Source organism: Babylonia areolata, chromosome 27, assembly GCF_041734735.1.
Source record: "Babylonia areolata isolate BAREFJ2019XMU chromosome 27, ASM4173473v1, whole genome shotgun sequence".
NCBI lineage: Eukaryota > Metazoa > Mollusca > Gastropoda > Neogastropoda > Buccinidae > Babylonia > Babylonia areolata.
Genome location: NC_134902.1, coordinates 38,006,017 through 38,028,690, shown reverse-complemented (window position 1 = coordinate 38,028,690; position 22,674 = coordinate 38,006,017). Strand labels below are relative to the sequence as shown.

The 22,674-nt window shown below is 42.1% G+C and overlaps 1 protein-coding gene across 1 annotated transcript in view; it reads left to right on the top strand.

Moving 5' to 3' along the window:
* LOC143300944 (uncharacterized) overlaps positions 1-16,083 on the top strand; it is a 46,667-nt gene extending 30,584 nt beyond the window's left edge. Inside the window, exons 5-7 of the mRNA XM_076614893.1 lie at positions 2,347-2,501; positions 5,844-5,995; positions 9,550-16,083. Coding sequence (XP_076471008.1) covers positions 2,347-2,501; positions 5,844-5,995; positions 9,550-11,198 — 1,956 coding nt within the window. The 3' untranslated portion in view covers positions 11,199-16,083. The remainder of the gene's footprint in view (positions 1-2,346; positions 2,502-5,843; positions 5,996-9,549) is intronic.
* The last annotated feature ends 6,591 nt before the right edge of the window (positions 16,084-22,674 follow it).

The window sequence follows — 22,674 nt, the reverse complement described above, 5'->3', positions numbered from 1 at the left end:
AGCATGTTCAAACTTGGTACTTTCTTTCTTTGTGTATTCATCTTTATTATAGTGTGGTGGTTTGTATAGTAATAGTAAAAGAATGAATATACACTCATTTGAAAAAAAATTATGTCAAGGAATTTATACACATTTCAACAAAAAAATAATAATAAATGTATTTATTCAAATTCCAAAATACCACTGTACTATAATAAAGAACAAATACAAATAAACCAAATAAAACAAACAGAAATAACATATCTATAAAGGTACCGAAGTTCTAAGCTTTCAATTTTTTTTGTTTGTCGGCCATTTTGGATTCGTTTCCATGGAAACCGTCATGACAAATTGCACAAAATGACCTTTTTAGAGATGTTTAGTGCAATATCTTTGCATACCATGTCACAGAAAGCCATAAACTTCAAGTTTATTTCATACGTTTTTGTACTACCGTGTCTGGCCTTAAATATTAAAGTGCAACACCAAACAGTGCAACACCACACAGTGCAACACCATGCAGTGCAACACCACACAGTGCAACACCGTACAGTGCAACTCCATGCAGTGCAACACCATACAGTGCAACACCACACAGTGCAACACCATGCAGTGCAACACCATGCAGTGCAACACCATACAGTGCAACACCATGCAGTGCAACACCATACAGTGCAACACCATACAGTGCAACACCATACGGTGCAACACCACACAGTGCAACACCATGCAGTGCAACACCATACAGTGCAACACCATACAGTGCAACACAATACGGTGCAACACCATACAGTGCAACACCATACGGTGCAACACCATACAGTGCAACACTATACAGTGCAACACTATACAGTGCAACACTATACAGTGCAACACCACACAGTGCAACACTATACAATGCAACACTATACAGTGCAACACTATACAGTGCAACACTATACAGTGCAACACCATACAGTGCAACACTATACAGTGCAACACTATACAGTGCAACACCATACAGTGCAACACCATGCAGTGCAACACAATACAGTGCAACACAATACAGTGCAACACAATACGGTGCAACAGTGCAACACAATACAGTGCAACACCATACAGTGCAACACAATACAGTGCAACACAATACAGTGCAACACCATACAGTGCAACACAATACAGTGCAACACAATACAGTGCAACACAATACAGTGCAACAGTGCAACACAATACAGTGCAACACCATACAGTGCAACACAATACGGTGCAACAGTGCAACACAATACAGTGCAACACCATACAGTGCAACACAATACAGTGCAACACAATACAGTGCAACACCATACAGTGCAACACAATACAGTGCAACACAATACAGTGCAACACAATACAGTGCAACAGTGCAACACAATACAGTGCAACACCATACAGTGCAACACAATACGGTGCAACAGTGCAACACCATACAGTGCAACACCATACAGTGCAACACAATACGGTGCAACACCATACAGTGCAACACCATACAGTGCAACACCATGCAGTGCAACACCATACAGTGCAACACCATACAGTGCAACACCACACAATGCAACACCATACGGTGCAACACCATACAGTGCAACACCACACAATTCAACACCACATAGTGCAGCACCATACAATGCAACACCACACAGTGCAGCACCATACAATGCAACACCACATAGTGCAACACCATACAGTGCAACACCACACAGTGCAACACCATACAGTGCAACACCACATAGTGCAACACCATGCAGTGCAACACCATGCAGTGCAACACAGTACAGTGCAACACCATGCATGACACAGTGCAACACCATGCACGACACAATGCAACACCAGACAGTGCAACACCATACAGTGCAACACCATGCAGTGCAACAACAGTGCAACACAGTACAGTGCAATACAGTTTGTTTCTCAAGTAGGCGTCATTGCATTCAGACAAATCCATATACGCTACACCACATCTACTTGGCAGATGCCTGACCAGCAGCATAACCCAACGTACTTTGTCAGGCTTTGAGTGCATGCATATATTTGTGTACCTATCAGGGTGGATTTCTTCAACAGAATTTTGCCAGAGGACAATTCTCTCTCTCGTTGCCATGGGTTCTTGTTCAGTGCACTGAGTGCATGCTGCACATGGAACCTCGGTTTATCGTCTAATCTGAATGACTAGACCCTCAACTCGATTTTCCAGTCAAACGTGGGAGAACAGGTGGGAGCGTGATTCGAACCCAGACCCTCTTGGACTCTGTATTGGCAGATGAGCGTCTTAACCATTCTGTCACCTTCCTCGTAAGTGCAGTGCAATACAGTGCATTATAAGAATCAGGATATGGTTTCTCCCTGTCACAGAACCTGGTTGAGGTGGTGGCGGTTCCCCTGGAGCCCAACTCTGAAGAGTACATCAACGTGGCTGTGCGGTTCCACGAACACATGCTGTTCCCCGCCGCCGACATCACTCGCATTGTTCGAATCCAGAACCCCTACCTGTGGAAGTCCTACTCTCTGTGAGTTGGTGCACAACATTGTACAACCCTTCCCAGTTTGTGTAGTTTTTAGTGTCCTACTGTCTGTGAGTCTGTATGGAACATTCCACAGCCCTTCCCCGCTTGTGTAGTTTTTAGTGTCCTACTGTCAGTGAGTCTGTATGGAACATTCCACAGCCCTTCCTGGTTTGTGTAGTTTTTAGTGTCCTACTGTCTGTGAGTCTGTATGGAACATTCCACAGCCCTTCCCTGGTCTGTGTAGTTTTTAGTGTCCTACTGTCTGTGAGTCTGTATGGAACATTCCACAGCCCTTCCCTGGTCTGTGTAGTTTTTAGTGTCCTACTGTCTGTGAGTCTGTATGGAACATTCCACAGCCCTTCCCTGGTCTGTGTAGTTTTTAGTGTCCTACTGTCTGTGAGTCTGTATGGAACATTCCACAGCCCTTCCCTGGTCTGTGTAGTTTTTAGTGTCCTACTGTCTGTGAGTCTGTATGGAACATTCCACAGCCCTTCCTGGTCTGTGTAGTTTTTAGTGTCCTACTGTCTGTGAGTCTGTATGGAACATTCCACAGCCCTTCCTAGTTTGTGTAGTTTTTAGTGTCCTACTGTCAGTGAGTCTGTATGGAACATTCCACAGCCCTTCCCTGGTCTGTGTAGTTTTTAGTGTCCTACTGTCAATGATTCTGTATGGAACATTCCACAGCCCTTCCCTGGTCTGTGTAGTTTTTAGTGTCCTACTGTCAGTGAGTCTGTATGGAACATTCCACAGCCCTTCCCAGTTTGTGTAGTTTTTAGTGTCCTACTGTCAGTGAGTCTGTATGGAACATTCCACAGCCCTTCCTGGTCTGTGTAGTTTTTAGTGTCCTACTGTCTGTGAGTCTGTATGGAACATTCCACAGCCCTTCCCGGTTTGTGTAGTTTTTAGTGTCCTACTGTCTGTGAGTCTGTATGGAACATTCCACAGCCCTTCCCGGTTTGTGTAGTTTTTAGTGTCCTACTGTCTGTGAGTCTGTATGGAACATTCCACAGCCCTTCCTGGTCTGTGTAGTTTTTAGTGTCCTACTGTCTGTGAGTCTGTATGGAACATTCCACAGCCCTTCCCGGTTTGTGTAGTTTTTAGTGTCCTACTGTCAGTGAGTCTGTATGGAACATTCCACAGCCCTTCCTGGTCTGTGTAGTTTTTAGTGTCCTACTGTCAGTGAGTCTGTATGGAACATTCCACAGCCCTTCCCGGTTTGTGTAGTTTTTAGTGTCCTACTGTCTGTGAGTCTGTATGGAACATTCCACAGCCCTTCCCGGTTTGTGTAATTTTTAGTGCCCTACTGTCTGTGCTTCTGTATGGAACATTCCACAGCCCTTCCCGGTCTGTGTAGTTTTTAGTGCCCTACTGTCAGTGAGTCTGTATGGAACATTCCACAGCCCTTCCCGGTTTGTGTAATTTTTAGTGTCCTACTGTCTGTGAGTCTGTATGGAACATTCCACAGCCCTTCCCTGGTCTGTGTAATTTTTAGTGTCCTACTGTCTGTGTGTTGGTATGGAACATTCCACAGCCCTTCCTGGTTTGTGTAGTTTTTAGTGCCCTACTGTCAGTGAGTCTGTATGGAACATTCCACAGCCCTCCTAGTTTGTGTAGTTTTTAGTGTCCTACTGTCAGTGAGTCTGTATGGAACATTCCACAGCCCTTCCCTGGTCTGTGTAGTTTTTAGTGCCCTACTGTCTGTGTGTTGGTATGGAACATTCCACAGCCCTTCCCTGGTCTGTGTAGTTTTTAGTGTCCTACTGTCTGTGAGTCTGTATGGAACATTCCACAGCCCTTCCTAGTTTGTGTAGTTTTTAGTGCCCTACTGTCAGTGAGTCTGTATGGAACATTCCACAGCCCTTCCCTGGTCTGTGTAATTTTTAGTGTCCTACTGTCAGTGAGTCTGTATGGAACATTCCACAGCCCTTCCTGGTTTGTGTAGTTTTTAGTGTCCTACTGTCTGTGAGTCTGTATGGAACATTCCACAGCCCTTCCCTGGTCTGTGTAGTTTTTAGTGTCCTACTGTCTGTGAGTCTGTATGGAACATTCCACAGCCCTTCCTGGTTTGTGTAGTTTTTAGTGTCCTACTGTCAGTGAGTCTGTATGGAACATTCCACAGCCCTTCCCTGGTCTGTGTAGTTTTTAGTGCCCTACTGTCTGTGTGTTGGTATGGAACATTCCACAGCCCTTCCTGGTCTGTGTAGTTTTTAGTGCCCTACTGTCTGTGAGTCTGTATGGAACATTCCACAGCCCTTCCTGGTCTGTGTAGTTTTTAGTGCCCTACTGTCAGTGAGTCTGTATGGAACATTCCACAGCCTTCCCTGGTTTGTGTAGTTTTTAGTGTCCTACTGTCAGTGAGTCTGTATGGAACATTCCACAGCCCTTCCTGGTTTGTGTAGTTTTTAGTGTCCTACTGTCAGTGAGTCTGTATGGAACATTCCACAGCCCTTCCCTGGTCTGTGTAGTTTTTAGTGTCCTACTGTCTGTGAGTCTGTATGGAACATTCCACAGCCCTTCCCTGGTCTGTGTAGTTTTTAGTGTCCTACTGTCAATGAGTCTGTATGGAACATTCCACAGCCCTTCCTGGTCTGTGTAGTTTTTAGTGTCCTACTGTCAGTGAGTCTGTATGGAACATTCCACAGCCCTTCCTGGTCTGTGTAGTTTTTAGTGTCCTACTGTCTGTGTGTTGGTATGGAACATTCCACAGCCCTTCCTGGTCTGTGTAGTTTTTAGTGTCCTACTGTCTGTGTGTTGGTATGGAACATTTTGTACCCCATCCAGGTAAAGTAATTTTGCTGTCCTACTGTCTGTTAGTTGATATGGAGCATTCCAGAACCCTCCCAATTTTGATTTTTTTTTTAGTTTCCTATTATTTGTGAGTTGGTATAGAACATTCCATAACCCTCCCAGTTAAAGTAATTTTCCTGTCCTACTATCTGTGAGTTGGTATGGAACATTCCAGAACCTTCCCAGTTAGTGTTAATTTTTACTGTCCTTTTTTCAGTCAGTTGGTATGGAACATTCCAGAACCTTCCCAGTTAGTGTTAATTTTTACTGTCCTTTTTTCAGTCAGTTGGTATGGAACATTCCAGAACCTTCCCAGTTAGTGTTAATTTTTACTGTTCCACTCTCTGTGAGTTGGTATGGAACATTGCAGAACACTCCCAGTTGAAGTAATTTTTACTGTTCCAATCTCGGTGAGTTGGTATGGAACATGTGCGTTTAATTTATTTACCTTCTGTGTGTATGTGCAGCGCATTTGTGGGCAGCAGAAAGTGCTGATGTGCTAGTGTGTGTGTATGTGTGTGTACATGATGTAAAGACCACACATGGTGTCGGTGGCAGGAAAAGGGAACAGATGATACAGGAGAACAGTGGCCGAGTGGTCAGTGAACATCAGCTGTTCCACGGAACCAAAGTGAGCACCATCGACGCCATCTGTCGCCGTGGCTTTGACTGGCGCTTCTGTGGCAAGCACGGCACTGCCTTTGGCCAAGGTTGGTGGTTTATTGAATACCAGCCAAACAACCAGTGGTCACAACTATAGAAATGCATCAGAAACAATAGAAAATTACTCAAAAACAATGAGGTTGACTGTCAATAGTCCACTTCATCTTTGATGAACAGGGCAAATTTAAAAAGTCTGCATGTGTGTGGTTTGAATAACGATGTGTTTAAACCAAATGGTGTTAATTTAGATTTACATCCCCCCACTGGTTATTTAAGAATAAAATCAAGCAACTAAGTGATGGCTGAATTCAGTAATAGCCTTGCAAGATTTCTCGGGTTCTCTGTCAAAAAAATAATACTGGAGACACAGTAATAGGAGACAAACACTCAACCTTGCAAAATATAAGGCACTTCACATTCACCTTGAGGAAATTAGTGCTGCTGAAAATATTTATAATGGGATGCCTTCTGTTTTGTTACGCTCCATTCCTACAGAAAAATTTAATGAAGGATATGGGGGTGGGCTGACAGTAACATTCCCAGTATTACAATACAGGAGACTCATGAACGGAAATTATTTTTACAGTTGAGTTTTCATATCAGACGAATACAGACCAAATATTGAATGTTTCAGTGTTGCATTACATATAAGAAATGGTTGGACCAGGAACATATGGTGTTAAATTGTGCACTATATTTGTAGTTGATCTCAAAGATACATTCGGATTTGATATCTGGGGGAGAAAATAACTTGTTTGCTTTCCAGCTTTCTGAGGGAGTAAATATATACAAAAGAAAAAAATCTAGTTCAGTAGGTGGCACTCAAAAATGTGGAGGCCTTTCGGATGTTGATGTTACTGGTGCTGTCACCAGTACACCTTATGAATTTCTTCTTGTAGACGATGTCTGGATTCCATATAGAGATCCGCTTGTTGATAAAGGATGGGATATAGACATGAAAATTGCCCAACCTTGGGTTAATATTGGGGACAAAAACACAGTTTAAGAAAAATATAAAATAGTGGCTCGCTGTTGTGTTCCTATCACACACGAAAAGATAATGTGATAATAAATCAAACCGATTTTGAGTATGCTGTGACGATGAAAAGGAAACAAGAGAGGCTTATTAAGGTGGACCACGGCACCGGTTTTTTTGCTGATTTTTGTTTCTCAGGAACTACTAAAGGTATCTGTATGAAATTTTGTACACAGACTTAGTACATTAATATGGCTATCTGTGCAAAGTTTGAACTTAATACGTCAAACAGATAAGAAGATATGATAACACAGGGCAGTTTGGAGGCTTAAATGGAGGTGAGCCAGAACCACCTGTCCTTACACTACTTCTGAAATTAAGGTTGATGGTTTCAAGATTTAATTTCGTTTTACCTCTTTTGGGTTCTGGAGAATTGCAAACATTAAAACAAAATGAGCATGAAAAAGAACTAGTAATTTGAATGTTTTAACAACACATGTATGGAGTATAATATAAAATTATCAAAATTCATATAATTCTTCAAAGCATATCAAATTAATCATCTAGGAATATTACAAAGAAAGGAACGGTAGCACCACCCCTTACATAGTTGTACTCTTCAAAAGTTGAACTGTAAAGCTCATTATTTTAGTTTTAAAGTTCAATATGAACTTTGAAAGCAAAAGATTTTCTGAATTTGAAGACATCAGTCTTCAAAAATTATTACATGACCTCAGATGAAGAAAACATAGGAGTCAGTTATTGCTGTGCAGTAGAGACATTCCTTGATGAGATGAAATTCATCTTCAGTCACTGACAGATAACATTTAACTCACTCAGTACGGCCAGTCCTCTCTTCTCCTCTACACAGACCCCTCGGATGTCCAGTGGGTGTCTGAATGACCCAACCTTTAGCTTCCGTCGTCAGAATTGTGGTATTCTTTGTCAACATTCACGTCTTCAGTATAAGAGCCTTCCGCCTGCAATATTTTGATGATGGTAATTGGGGTGAAACGCTGTTAATGTCGTCTCTTTCACCGTTCGTATGGAAAGAGTTAAGGCAGAATCTTTCATCACCTGGCATATTGTGATAGCGTCCAGTTTCATCAGTCTTTTATCAGGTGGTATATTATGATTATAGTGTACATTCCTCTGGTGGAAAGTTGATGGAATTGTCAACATTAGAAGTATGTCCAAGGCTTATGTTGATTGATATCAGTGTTCTTGTGCTTAATGTTCTGTTCCAGGTGTGTGTGTTTGTGTTTTGTTTTTTCATCATCTTTTGTTTGTTGTTGTGTTTATTTGTGTGATATTTGTATGTTGTTCATTTGATAGGTTCTTGGGATCGATATAAACCCTTATTACCCCAGAATCCCTACTAGCACCCTGACCTGCTAAAAAATTGCTGTCTCAAACCTTGGATCACTCGCTAGCGCCCGCTAAACATGTGCTTACAATGGGCACAGCCATTGTTGTTTACATAAACGAGATTCTTGCGAGAGTCACTGCCTAGTTTCCACCACTTCCACCTGAACAGTCTGAACTGTTCAGGGTCCAGTTTGGTTCAGTTTGCTGCTGAACAGTCTGAACTGTTCAGGGTCCAATTTGGTTCAGTTTGCTGCTGAACAGTCTGAACTGTTCAGGGTCCAGTTTGGTTCAGTTTGCTGCTGAACAGTCTGAACTGTTCAGGGTCCAATTTGGTGCAGTTTGGCCAAAGTTTTGAATTTTCAAAGTTGCAAGATGAATCTGATGACTGCTGAGAGCTTTTGCGTAATCTGAATGACAATTCTGACGATGATTTTGAACCGTTTGAATGATTTCTGCGTGAGAATCTTGTAAAAAAAAAAAAGTTGATTGTACGGAGTGATCGAGATATCAGCTGATCAAGATTAGCTGATGAGAGTGAAGTTGGTACTTGAGTGTAAGTCGATTGCTGGACCGAAATCAATACTGTTAGTGAGTCAGTTGTTGATTTTACTGATTTTTATTGGCGTTCTGCATGATCTTCCGGATTGTGCTAGTTCAGTGGATTATATTTCTCTCTTCATTATGGAGAAGATGTAAGGTAGGTAGGGTGTTTTGTTATTTGTTTGTTTGTTGTTTTTCTTCTCCCCACCATCAAGGGAAAATACAGCATCCCATAAAATGAGAACATACAAATCAGCATGTTCATTGTTGCAGTTCAAGTTGAGGAAAAATTCGAATAAGAAGATGTGTTAGAAGGTTTTGCAGTCCAGACACACTTTGAAAAACCATACTGTAATTTGAAAAATAATATTTTTCAAAGTTGACCGTCAAATTCGGCGCTTTTATTTTTATTGTGTGAATACAAAGCAATATGAGCCTGGAAACAATAATCATTTTGCAACTTTATTATGTGGAGAATGCAAGAAAAATAACTATGTGCAGCAATAGAAGATAATTATATTTTGAACTTTTTTCTATTTCTTCCAGCTATCAAAAATTGGAAGAGTTTGTTCCCCTGGCATTGGATTTCTTTGGTGAATAGTGCTGGGCGACCGGGGGGTAAGAGGCTTTTAACAGTGGTTTCACCCTTGTATAAACGGCATTAATAAACAAAATAAATGATGAATCATTGAATAATTATTGTGTGTGTGTGTGCAGGGTGTTACTTTGCAGGGGACAGTCTGTACTCCAACGCCTACACAGACCGTGGGTCCCCACCCTCCACAGGGTCCGCCGTTCTCAAGTCCATCCTACAGCTTCCCCCCTCCTCCTCCTCCTCCTCCTCCACCTCCTCCTCGGATCCCTCCACCACCGCCTTCCCTCCCCAGGACCCGTCTCTCTCCAACACTCTGTCCGTTCTCCAGGCCTCCTCCCGTCTCCGTGTCCCGCAGACCGGGGGAGGAGGTGGGGGGTTGTCTGGTTTGGGGTCAGGGGTCTCACCCATGGCGAGCAAAGCAAATCTGGCCATGAAGAAGTTGCTCCCCCTGCTCAAGAGCAAGGCGGCGACGGACAAGAACGCCATCATCGCTCACCTGCTGAAGACCAAGACAGACAAGCTGCGCATGGGGGGCTACGGCGGAAGTGGGTCAAGGCCAGGGGGGTCCGGCGGGAACCGCTCTGCGGCCGGCAGTCTGATATACGGCCCTCCAGCTGGTTCAGCGCCCACTGCTGTGGCCAGCCCCATGTTCGGAGGGAGGGCCAGCTCACATGCCTCCGTCACCCCCAACGGCCACCCCCCTCCACCCTCTTCCCAGCACTCCTCTCGCGGGGCACCATGCCGACAGCAGCAGGGACCAGGTGCAGCATCGTCGTCGTCGCAAAGCTCAGGGCCGGTCCCCCCTCTCCCCCACCACCACCGTCAGACGCTTTACGCCCATCACAGGTACTCCGCCCTCTCTGCCGCCGGGCACCCCCCTCGCTCACACCCCTCGGCCCCACAGGCCACTCAGTCCTTCCCCCCTCCTGGGCAGGGGCTTCCCCCCAGCCAGCCCTCCCTCCTGCCCACGTCTGTGGCTCCCCCGCAGAACACCCCCAAGGCACCAATGTTGGGGTTCAGGGCCCTGACTAAAGCCTACCACGCTGCCGCAGCCGGCCAGCCCTCCAAGAAGTATGGTACCGCGCGGCCGGCGTTCAGCTCTGGAGCTGTGGGCAAGGTGTCGGCACTGATGGCGTCCTCCTCTCAGCAGTCCTCCCAGCAGCCCCCCGCCGGTCAGGGTGGTGGTGGTGGGGGCGGGGTGATGGTGCCGGTGGGTGGAGGTTACCCAACCAACCTGTCTGTGGCCAGCACAGCGGCTGTGACCCTGTCGGGGGGAGGAGGTGGAGGTGGTGCGCCCTCTCTGGCCCTGCTTACCGCCAACGCCAACCTGCAGGCCAACAGCTACCTGCTGGTGGCCCCTCTGGCCCCTCCCAACCCTGCACCACTCCCTCCCCTGGCCCCCCTCCCTCCCCACCCCCATGCCCTGCTCAGCCAGCCGGCCCCCATGCCAGGCCCCCCGCCGCCCAAAGCGTGGACGACGTCGCCATCACCATCAGGGTCAGGAGGGGGTCAGGGGGCGCTGGACCTGCGCAAGGCGGGGTCGTGTCCGCGCTACATGTTCCTGGCCAAGGTCCTGTCAGGCATCTACACCGGGGGACAGAGCGACTACCGCCGACCCCCACCCCTCGACCCCAACGACCCCTTGGGGCGGTGTTACGACTCGTGCGTGGACAATATCCACACTCCGCGCATCTGGGTCATCTTCGATAGCACGCAGGCCTACCCTGAGTACGCCATTGAGTACCAGGTCAACGGGGATATGTATCGGTAGTGGGCCATGCATCCGCTCACTTGGGATGTGAGTATTTTTTTGTGAGGGGCGTGGAGGAAGTACACCAATGACATTTCAACAGCCATGAACATCCACAGCACACCACAGGCAGTCGCTACAGCTGTGATGTGCCAGCCGGTATGGAGTGAATAGCAGTGTGTGATGGATTATATACCACCTTGTTGCCCGCTGCCACATTATCTGAACGGTGCTTGGCTGAGGACTGTGTTAGCCTCCAGGCTGGATATACGTGTACACAGAATTAGTGTGTGTGTCTTTGGAGTAGCGGTGGCGTGTGGTGGATGGGGTTGAATACAAAAGGTCAAGGATTTAGATCATGGGAAAGAAAATGAAAGTGAGGAAGAAAGAGAAGATGATTTGCAAGATGTCATCTGTGTGGCGAGAGACTGTTTGCAGGAGAAATGAGGGAACCTTTGACCTCAGGAGAAGAGAGAATCTGTAGGTTGTCTTTTGTGCTGAGAGCATGTCTGTTTTTGTCTGCTGGTCTGTCTGTATGTCAGTGTATGCCAGTATGTCTTTCTCACTGTCAGTGTCTGGATGTGTATACATCATTACATGTATGTCAGTTTATTTGCGTCCATCAGTGTGTGTGTGTCCCTCAGTGTGTGTATGTCTGTCGATGGGTCTTTGTCAGTCTGTGTATGGATCACTGTGTGTCAGTGAATCTGTGTCTGTATTGTTTCTGGATATATCTGTGTCAGTGTGTGGATTTCTGTATGTGTGTGTGTCCGACCCTGTATCTGTGTCCCTCAGACATCAGTGCATCCATCTCTGTCTGTGTGTCCATCAGTGTATGTGTCTGTCTCTTTGTGTCTTGTCTGTGTGTATGTGTCTTTCAATGTCCGCCCTGCTCTTAACAATGTGGATGGCTTTTGGATTCCTGTGTTGCCATGGAAACTGACCTGCTTCACACATAAAATGGCTGAGGGGGGTTGGGGGGCGGGGCGGGGGGGCATTCAGATGGCTGATGCGTGGACACTTGACAGACAGGACAGCGACTGTTGTCATAGTTATGTAATGACTGAACTGCTTTGTGTAAAGCAGACCGCACAGGGGCTGCTTTGTTCTCAGAACCTTATAATACCTTGTGTTGCCATTGTTATGGAACCAGTTTTTCAGAGTGGAAGAACCAGTATGTGTGAGTGTGTGTGTGCTTTTTAAAAAGAACGAAAACAAGAATCGGGAAAAGACATACTTACCACTACTCTACCACTGTATTGTTTATTATTATTCTCCTTCATGCACTTGACCCACTCCTCACTATCACTTTCAATGTAGAGTTGGATATGTACTAGTATGTATGAGCATGTGCTGAGTAAAGTCAGTCTATGCATCCACAAAATCATTGATTATTTCTTGTACTTTTTTATTTTAGTATTTTAATAGCCACAGAGGTTTTTGGTTGTTTTTTTGTTTTTTTTTAAAGATATATTTCTTATAATGCTTTCAGTCCTTTGTTATATTGGAGTATCGGACATCATCAGCATGTCATAAAGTTCTACAAAATGTACTAAACTGCACAACTGATACTGCTTCTGTGAGTCTAACATTACTACAAGCTGTACTATTGCAATATGAATATTAGAAATGATACCGCAGTGCAGTGTGATTTTAATGATATAACTTTTTTTTTTTATAAGCAAGAGAAGTTTGGTCACTGTTCTGTAGGCCATGGACTGTAGACAGTAGAGACAGAGGAGACAGTCTTGGCATTGACCGGATTACTACTTCAGTTTTCCATGCACTGGTGAGGGTAACGGTTTCACCAATAAAACTTGTTTGGGGTTGTTGTTTTTTTTCTTTCCCTTTTTTTTTTTTTCTCTTCCTTCGTGCTCAGAATTTTCCCAAAGATGCAGAGCTTGCTACCAGAAGCTTTCTGAATGACAGAAGGTGACTTCTTAAATGTCCGGCCATTAGATAAGTAAGCAGCGATATTGTGATAAATCTCACAGGAATGGGAGGAAATACGATGTATCAGGAATTAAAATGCACATCCTTGTTTCAGTGTGATCGTTGTGTTAAAAAAAAAAAGAAAGAAAAAAAAAGAGCATTATTTGTGCAAACAGGTTTATGGAGACCTTTGAAAAAGTGATGTTACCTGAGTGCTGACCAGTTCAGTTGCAGTTGAAAACATTGCATTTCAGTGCAGCGAAAAGGAGAGCTGTCAGCGCTTTTATAGTTTTAATTAAAGATTTACACAGAAAGGACTGAGTGATCAGAAACACCATGTATAACTGTGTACCTTGAAATGACATGAAGTGATTGATGCCAGGAATGTTCAGCAAAATGATCATGGCGTGGGGATGCAGAATGCTGGCTGCTGGGAGGATTAACTACTTCCCTGCCCAGTCAGGTGTCAGATTGATGTCAGAATCATCTCTCAGTGTCTTCCTTGGCTATCAACAGGGGTCATATGCTTCTTGAAACTCCTAGAATTCTGAAGGCCTTTGAATGGTCATGAAAGCCCTAGAAATGATTACAGCTCCATGAAAAACTGAAAAATGAGCCATCAGCAAATGTACTTGGTTACTAAACTTAAAAGAACAGTAGTTTTTAGCTTTTTTCTTTTTCTTTCTTCTTATATATATATTTTTAGACATGGAAGAAGAATTAGACCAACATTATCCAGACATGGCACAACTTTGAAGATGTGAATTTAAACTAAAGTGTTATGATTTGTGTGTAGTGGCCAGGAGTGCTCTTTGTTGCTTACACTTGAGAAAGATCATGTGCAACTGTGTACAGCAAGCACACTGCCAGTCACATTACCAAGAACAAAGAAGAAATTTTGCCAGAAAAACAATAAGTTGAATAACAGAATTGAGTGTTCTGCCACAGGTTAAGTTCATCTCAACTGCATGTGACTTCAGTTGAGGGCTTCTCGTTAATGCAGATTTAATTAGATTGTCCAACATTAGAGTGACCCAATGAAGGTAGTCACTTATCCTTTAGAATTATAGTGAGTCTCTGAGACCTCCAAGTCCAAGATTTTAAACGTTTCAGAAGCCCTGAAGCACCAGTTCTTTGTTGCTTTCGGTCGGTACCCGCTGTGCACAGAGACTGGTGTTGAAGTTTTGTGGACATTGCTCTCAGGACACAGGTTATTTCACGTTGCAGTTTGAAATTGTGTGAAAAGAAAGAGCAACTTGTAGGCCAGAGGTCCTTGTAATTGTACTGCAACACTTGCTGACTAAGAGACCCATTACTGTGGGAACTTGACAGCTGACCAACAAACAACAGGCATGTCCAGTGGTTGAGGTGTTTTCCACAATCCACATGTTGTTCAGCTTAATCCTGTGCCATCTTCAAGACACCTCTTATAAAAATCCTGACCTGACCTTTTTGAAAAAAAAATGTTATCCTGCTTAATCCTATTCAGTAATCCCATATAGCCAGTAAGAAACTTAGAATATGCTTGTAAGCATGTGCACAGTGTGTATACCTGTGTGGGTGTATCACTGTGTGCAGTGTGAATAACTGAAAATGTAACTTTATTGTGTTTGCATGCTTTCAAAGCTGTGTCATTACTTGTTTGATTTTTTTTTTTTTAAGGAGACGAAGAAAAAAGAGCTTGTATCATTATTTTTAATGTGTATTTTTAAATTTCATGTGTAATGTAAAGCGCCATAAAATGATTTCGGTTTGTGAGCGTTGCATAAATTTCATTATTCATTGTTGATGTTATTATATTATCATGTTATTTAATTTTCCTGTGAGATGCACTTTTTCAAAGGCAAACAACAACAACAAAAAAACTCCATGAAAACTTGAAATGTTTGATTTTATATTTTTAGTTGTGAGTGGTGTGTGTGAATCCTGCAGTGTCTGTTTTCTCTCCCTTCCCTCCTTTCCCTGTTTCTGGTTGTTGGCAGATCTTTCCCATTTGGAAAAAAAAAAAAAAATTCAATTTACAGTTGAGTTTCTTTTATTTTTTACTTTTGCAGTTGTGGGGGTTTTGGCATTTGCCTTCATCTGTGGAAATAGCTTTCACGATATATCGCACACTGTAGAAACGTTGCATCATATTATTCATAACTACACTGAAAAAGAGAAATTGGTTTCTGTGTTACAGTCAATAGAAAGGGTATGACTACTGATGCTTTGCTACAGGCTTCTACACTTGTCACCATCATTGTAAAAGAGAGAGTATACTTCATATCACCACTGAAACTGTGAAAGTTTAAGCGTTAATTCCGTTATAAATCAGGCTATGGAAATTGAAAATCATAACTCTGTATCAGTGTAAGAAAAAAAGAAAGAAAGAATAAACCAGTCAGTTAAACACCAGCTTTATTCTCCCCAATGAATGTCTGTAAAACATATTTAAAAAAAGAAAAAGAAAAACAAACAGATGAAGATTATGTAGAACTCATGATGATAGAGGGGGTCCTCTGCATCTTTACATCTGACTGTCTCCGCCTTCTCTTCACAACTACAGAACTAGAGCAGTAGGGTGTTGCTTGACAGTTGACTTCTCACTTAACTCTGCCCAGTTGGATTCCATGGGCAGAAACAAGGGAAGAGTGTTCGGAGTGGATCCAGAGGCATAATGTTCTAGAGTATATTTGAAAAAACAGTGGGATTGTTGGGTCTTCAACCTGAGGGTCTTAGGCGAGAAAACGGTTGAGACTAACCTGTAGGTGGTGACTTGTCCTATGAAGAGAGTATCCCGACGTTTCGGGCCATAGGCCCTTCTTCATGGGGAGAAAAATAGAGAATGGAGAAGAAAAGAGAGAGCAAAACCAAGACAGAGGTAAAACTAAGAACTGTGAGGAGTAATCAGAGAGAAAAAAAAGAAAAGAAAAAAAGAACAGAGAAAAAGGTGAGCAATATTTACAAAGGAAAAGAAGGGGGGATGGTTAAACACTGGAGGGGGTGGTTGTGGTTCGCCAAAAGATGAAAAGGTGTAAGAATATGTGTGCTGGTCAGTGTGTGTGTGTGTGAGGGTCTTAGTTTTGGTCCGAGGATCAGTGCCTGACACTTTCAGGGCTGTGGGTGGAAATCTGAACTCTCAGGTCAGCTGCAAGTGAGGACAAACAGATGAAGAAGTTGGCATGTTAAAGATCCTGTGGTCCTTGCCAGCATTCAGTGGGCTGTAGGAGCATGAACACGCCCATCATACATAAACATTGAAGTGGCTGCGGAAACAGCAGGTTGAACACACATATATTAAACTTTAAGCCCACTTATGGAAGGTAGATTTACATGTGGAGTTGTAGCCTGATGGAAGAGAAAAGAAGAAAAAGAATACAGTGGGACCTGTCTGGCATGCTGCAGGTTGAGAAAAGACGGCAGTGAAGACTATACATGGATGATTTATTACAATATATTCCATATTCCACAAGCACTTAAAGATATAAAACAACAAAAATGGGAACTCTCCATTGCATAATACAAAGAGATCCTCCAATATAAGACAATACATAAACTAAAGAATTTAACTATATTCCACATGCAGCAAAGATTTTATAAAAACTTCTTTATATATATATATATATATAAAGAAAGAAAGAAAGCCTTACGTTCTATCGGAAAGAGCTGCAAACTGATTCAAAAACTTGTAGGTCTCTGGAAACCAGGACTGGTACCTGCAGGGTTCATGCTGGAACTCTGGTTGCTGGAAAGAAGTGGGTCTGCTGAATGTTTTGAATGGGGTGACCCATCCTGCATGCTGCTGTCTGGTGAACATGGACCTTGCAATTGGAATGAACTTCCTCTTTCGCTTCGTCAAGTCTCCACACTCAGCTCTTTCAAGTCTGGCCTTAAAACCCACCTCTTCCCAAAATAGCCTCCCTCCCCTGCCTCTTCCTTGTCTTCAGTTTCTCCAGTTTTACGGTTATGCATGCGTGAGAATGACAGGTGCGAAAGCGCTTAGATTTGTCTATGCACAAGATTCAGCGCTGTATAAATACCATTATTATTATTACATGTGTAAGCTGTAGCTGCATGCTGTGTATTTTCCCTCTGTGCGAAAATGAAGCACAACATCTGAAATGATGTGAAATTGTATGATGTCTTTCAGAATAAAACAAAACAAGACAACAAAAGGAACAAACAAACAAAAACCAATCAGAAAAAGCAAAAAAAAAAAAAGAAAAAAAGATGAAATTTGTGATTTTTCATCTTAACTCCATTTATGTGAAATAAAGGTTGTACAAAAGCCACATTGTCAAAGTGATTCATGAGTTGAATGTTTTAATATGTAGATCTATAGTTAATAAGTTCCCAAGGCTGATGTCACAAGAGTTTTCAGGTTGCTAGACACATTTAATTGTACTGTATGTTTGACTCAAGAAACAGCTTTGATACAGGCATAAGATCTTGCTCCGAATTTACTCGATCATTTTACAACGCAGTGCATCTTTAATCTGTTTGAAATTTAATTCTCTATTGATTGATTAATTCTCAAAAAAATGTTTCAGTTTATTTCTCTATTGACTGATTAATTCTGAAAAAAATGTTTCAGATTATTTCTGTATTGATTGATTAATTCTCAAAAAATGTTTCTACAGAAAATACTTGTGACGTATGCCCAGCTGGATCAGCATTTTATTGATTTACTGTTTTTTGTATAGAAATTTTACTTTCAACACTGATATGAGTCAACAGTTCATTCTTGTAAAGTTAAGCAATTGTATCAAATCTTCTATTAAAAAAAAAAAAGAACAGCAATCATATCAACTCTTCACAAACAGATTTATCAAAGTGCAGTTCAGTATTCTCAGCAGAAATCATATGATATTTGATACCTCCTGCCCCCTCCCCTCTCAAGCTTTTACTGAAAGTTTCTATATTTACAACTATTTCAGCATTCCCAGCTGTCAGGTTTCTGATTCACTGCATGCGATGGGCTCTTTATCAGCATGATGGCATGAATGATGAAAGACTTGAAACATGTCCACTGTGAATGTGGGACACGTTTGTCAAAAAGCCCTGATCAACCATCAAGAAGTCTTTCGTGGGCTGTTGGAACAGGGGACAATATTGATGGAAGTTTTCTGTCATCTAGTGCTGTGTTGTTTATTTAAGCTAGTGCTCTCTGGTCCATAAACCAGTACTACTGTTGGTCCATAAACCAGTACTACTGTTTGTCCATAAACCAGTACTACTGTTTGGCCATAAACCAGTGCTACTCTTGGTCCATAAACCAGTGCTGCTGTAGGTCCATAAACCAGTGCTATTGTTGGTCCATAAACCAGTGCTACTGTTGGTCCATAAACCAGTGCTGTTGGTCCGTAAACCAGTTGTGTCAGTTCATAATTTGGTCAAGAAACGAGTGCTGATTGAAGAAGGGAGGGAAAATTGTAATTGATAGAATGATCATGTCTACACAAGCTTGAGGTTGTCATCAAAGGGCACTTTGAAAACACACACACACACACACACACACACACAAGACTGGCAGACAGTTGTTGACCACCTTGCCCCAGACGGTGGGATTGGACCCTGGTGGCACACACACACACACACATGCACTCACACACACACACACACACACTTCACACACACACACACACTTCAACAGGTACCCAAAGTAGTACAGTGAATAATGGTGTTTCTCAACCGATGAGTTGGGATGTAAGTGAAAACAATACATGGAAGCGTGTGCCTGAAGCCAGAACTCAACTGTTAATTAACATTGAATTGAGGCACTCCTGTCTGAAGAGTAAACATTGTCGATGTGCTGAAAAATAAAATAGTGCATGACCTGTTACAATACCAGGAATTCTTCACGTAGAAATATTCAGGCAAAAGCTCTTGAAATGCGAACTGAGTGACAACATGGTTGTCCCGTTGACGTCAAATCCACCTGTTTTGTACTTAATGAATTCATTTGTTCAGAGTGGAGCATGGATACAGCAGTGGTTCCACTGTGTGAGGAGACTGGACTCTTTGTACTGGACAGGAAATGGAAATACTTTTACCTTTGAGGAGAAAAAGAAAAGCAACAAAATATTGTGCAGTAGGCTGACGGATTCCCCACTCTTCTGTCTCGTTTGTGAGACTGCAAACTTGTGCATGTGCATTTTGATTATGTATTGGTGTGTGTGTGTATGTGTGTGTGTGTGTCTTTGCATGCATGCTTGTGTGAGTATATGGACAAGTGTGTTGGTATGCTCAAGTTCGCTGAATGAGGGTTATTTTTGTACTTACTTTATTTCAATCATTTGCTTTCTATTTATCAGTTTTGAAAAATCATATTTCAATTTATTTAATTATCTGGGTGTGGGCGTGCACAAGTTCACTGATCATATATGCATTATTTTTGTTCTTATTTCATTTCAGTTGTTTGCCTTCTGTGTATAGATCTGTCTTTTTATATTTTGTTATATGTTTCCCTATCTTCTTATTTCATCTTAGGCTGATGGTTTTTTTGGTTTTTTTACAAACATACATAGGAAGAGCTCAAGGCCTTGACCAGTGCATTGGTGTTATGTTTATGTCAGGCATTTACTTTTTCTCTCCCAATCTCTCTCTCTTTCTCTTTCAGCAGATGTGGTAATGTATATGGACCAGTTTGCATGTGCTTTGGCACCTTTGTGAAACTGAAACTTATCTTGTTTCTTGTTTTTAAGTCTTTTTTTTATTTCCTTTTGTGGATTCATGCAGTTTGTTCTATGAATTACTTGCGGGAAAGCAGAATGTGTACTGATGATTTATCCCCTGTCAACAAAGGAAAATCCAAGCTGTCTATGTATACATGTGTGTGTGTATGCACACATAGCTCGTAGATTTATTATATAACCAGAATCATTTGACTGTTATGGTGTCTGCTGTTTTGTTGTAGGTTGGTTGGTTGGTTTTTTTTACTGTGTGAGAGGGATGGTTGTGCTGGTGTTATAGTTTTGTTGTTTTTAGTTGTTGGTGGTTGTTTTGTGAGTTCCCACCAGTCTTTCTCCAAGAATGGATTCATCAGTCACATGACAAAGTGTGAAAGTTGATGTGCACACAGCTGGAAGGTGAAATGCTGAACTTTCTTTGGTGGATGTAGATCAGTGTGGGAAGAAGTGGGGGAATAAAAAAATAATGACGCAAAATGACAGAAAACTTGAAAGAGGACATGAAAATTTACCCGATCAAGTCCATCTTTTCTTTTCTTTTTTTTTCTTCTTCTTTTTTTTTTTTTTTTAAGACCAAGTCTATCTTTTCTTTTTCATTCTTTGGACCAAGTCTATCATTTCTGTCGATATCTTAGACCAGGTCTATCAATTCTTTTTCATTCTTTGGACCAGGTCTGTCATTTCTGTCGATATCTTAGACCAGGTCTATCAATTCTTTTTCATTCTTTGGACCAGTTCTGTCATTTCTGTCGATATCTTAGACCAGGTCTATCCTTTCTTTTTCATTCTTTGGACCAAGTCTATCATTTCTGTCAATATCTTAGACCAGGTCTATCCTTTCTTTTTCATTCTTTGGACCAAGTCTATCATTTCTGTCAATATCTTAGACCAGGTCTATCAATTCTTTTTCATTCTTTGGACCAGGTCTATCATTTCTGTTGATATCTTAGACCAGGTCTATCCTTTCTTTTTCATTCTTTGGACCAGGTCTATCATTTCTGTCGATATTAGACCAGGTCTATCCTTTCTTTTCAATTCTTTGGACCAAGTCTATCATTTCTGTCGATATCTTAGACCAGGTCTGTCATTTCTTTTTCATTCTTTCATTTAATCTATCTTCCATTCCTTCTGACCTTTTTTTTTATTTGTTTTGTTTTGTCCTGCGCTCAAGCTGTGGAGTCTTATCCTTGTGTTTTTCTGTCTATTGACCAAAACAGATGCAGATTTGTGTGTTGTAGTTGTTGCTATTAACTCACTCAGTACGGCCAGTCCTCCCTTATCCTCTACACAGACCCCTCGGATGTCCAGTGGGTGTCTCAATGACCCAACCTTTAGCTTCCGTTGTCAGAATTGTGGTATCTTTGTCAACATTCACCTCTTCAGTATAAGAGCCTTCCGCTTGCAATATTTTGATGGTGGTAATTGGGGTGAAACGCTGCTGATGTCTTCTCTTTCGCCGTTCGTATGGAGAGAGTTAAAACGTTGCAGGCATGCAGAGTGTGGTGTTGATGTCAACCATGCCACTCCGTTAAAATCACACACAGAATATAGTGCAGTTTATAAGCAGAGTGGCCTGATCAGGGCAGTCCAGTAAGAATGCTGTGTCTGTCCTTCAAGTCTGGAAACAAACAGGGGAAATTTAGTTTGCAGTGGTCAGAGCTTCACCCAGGGTTCTGTTGTTGGTGGTGGTGGTTTCTCTTCCTACCGTATGTTCATCACTTTCTACCAGTGTTCTGCTTCCCCCCCCCCTTCATTCCTTCACCTTCCTTCTGTAGCAAATATTTGATAGTAATAGTATTATTTTTTAGAGAAACAAAAAAAACAAAACAAAAAAGGAGAAAAAAAATTCCTGTTTTTGTTTTCAGTGAGTTGGTGAATGAGTAGCTTGATCGTTATCAATCTGTGAAAACAGAATAAGTTGATACCATGTTAGAAATAATTGCTGTAGAATTGATGAAATTTGAACAATGCATGGCTGAAGTGATTACTTAACTGGTGGAAACGGAGGACTGTTCATCCCTGTATCTGGTGCAGCCTGAACTCTTGTGTGTGTGTGTATTCCAAAATCATTTGCTTGGTGAACTCTGAATATCTGCTCACGAAATCATTGTTTGTGAAAATAGAAATTGATGAATGTGGCACAGCTGAAACCGGATGAGAGTTCCAATGATGAAATTAATGTTTGTTTGCAAGAAGTCATGATTTGTTCCAAATGGGTGGTGTTTCGATATTGAAATTAATTCGTTCTGGAGAAAATCGTTGGATGCACTGAATAGTTGGTCAATATTGATCATGATAACTGTCAGAATACAGTCAAGGTTGTTGTTTTTTTCTTTTTTCTTTTTCTTCTTGTGTTTAACAAAGATCAGGTGCTGTATCACTGACGCCAGTTGATGTGTATAACTTTGAGCACAGTAGTAGACCAGAAGTTTCTGTCATATTCAGCCAGTAGATTGATGGTGGGGGAAAAAATGTTCATAATTCCAGATGCTCTTTTCCCACTGTATAGTTACACATTTATAAAGGTTCTTGGTCCTTGGTTTTAGAAGAAAAAAAAGTGCCATTTTGTAAAACATTGTTCAATTGTTTCCATTGAACTGCTCTTTACCTGCCCCATATTTTGTCCCGTGTGTGTGTGTGTGTGTGACTATAGTATGTACTGCTTTCAGAGCAATCATTGGTTGACGCGCAGTTTTCCTTTGGGGATTTTTTTGGTTTTATTATAATAAATTGTTATTGCTAATGAAGGAGGACGACGATGTCACTATGGAGGTCCATTTGTTTGGGGCTTTGTGACAAGGCTGTACTCTGTGCTTCTTGTCAAAATGATATCCTGTTGTTAACCAGGCTGGAGAGATACAGACACTTGCAGTGCCGGTCAGGAAGTTTGAGCG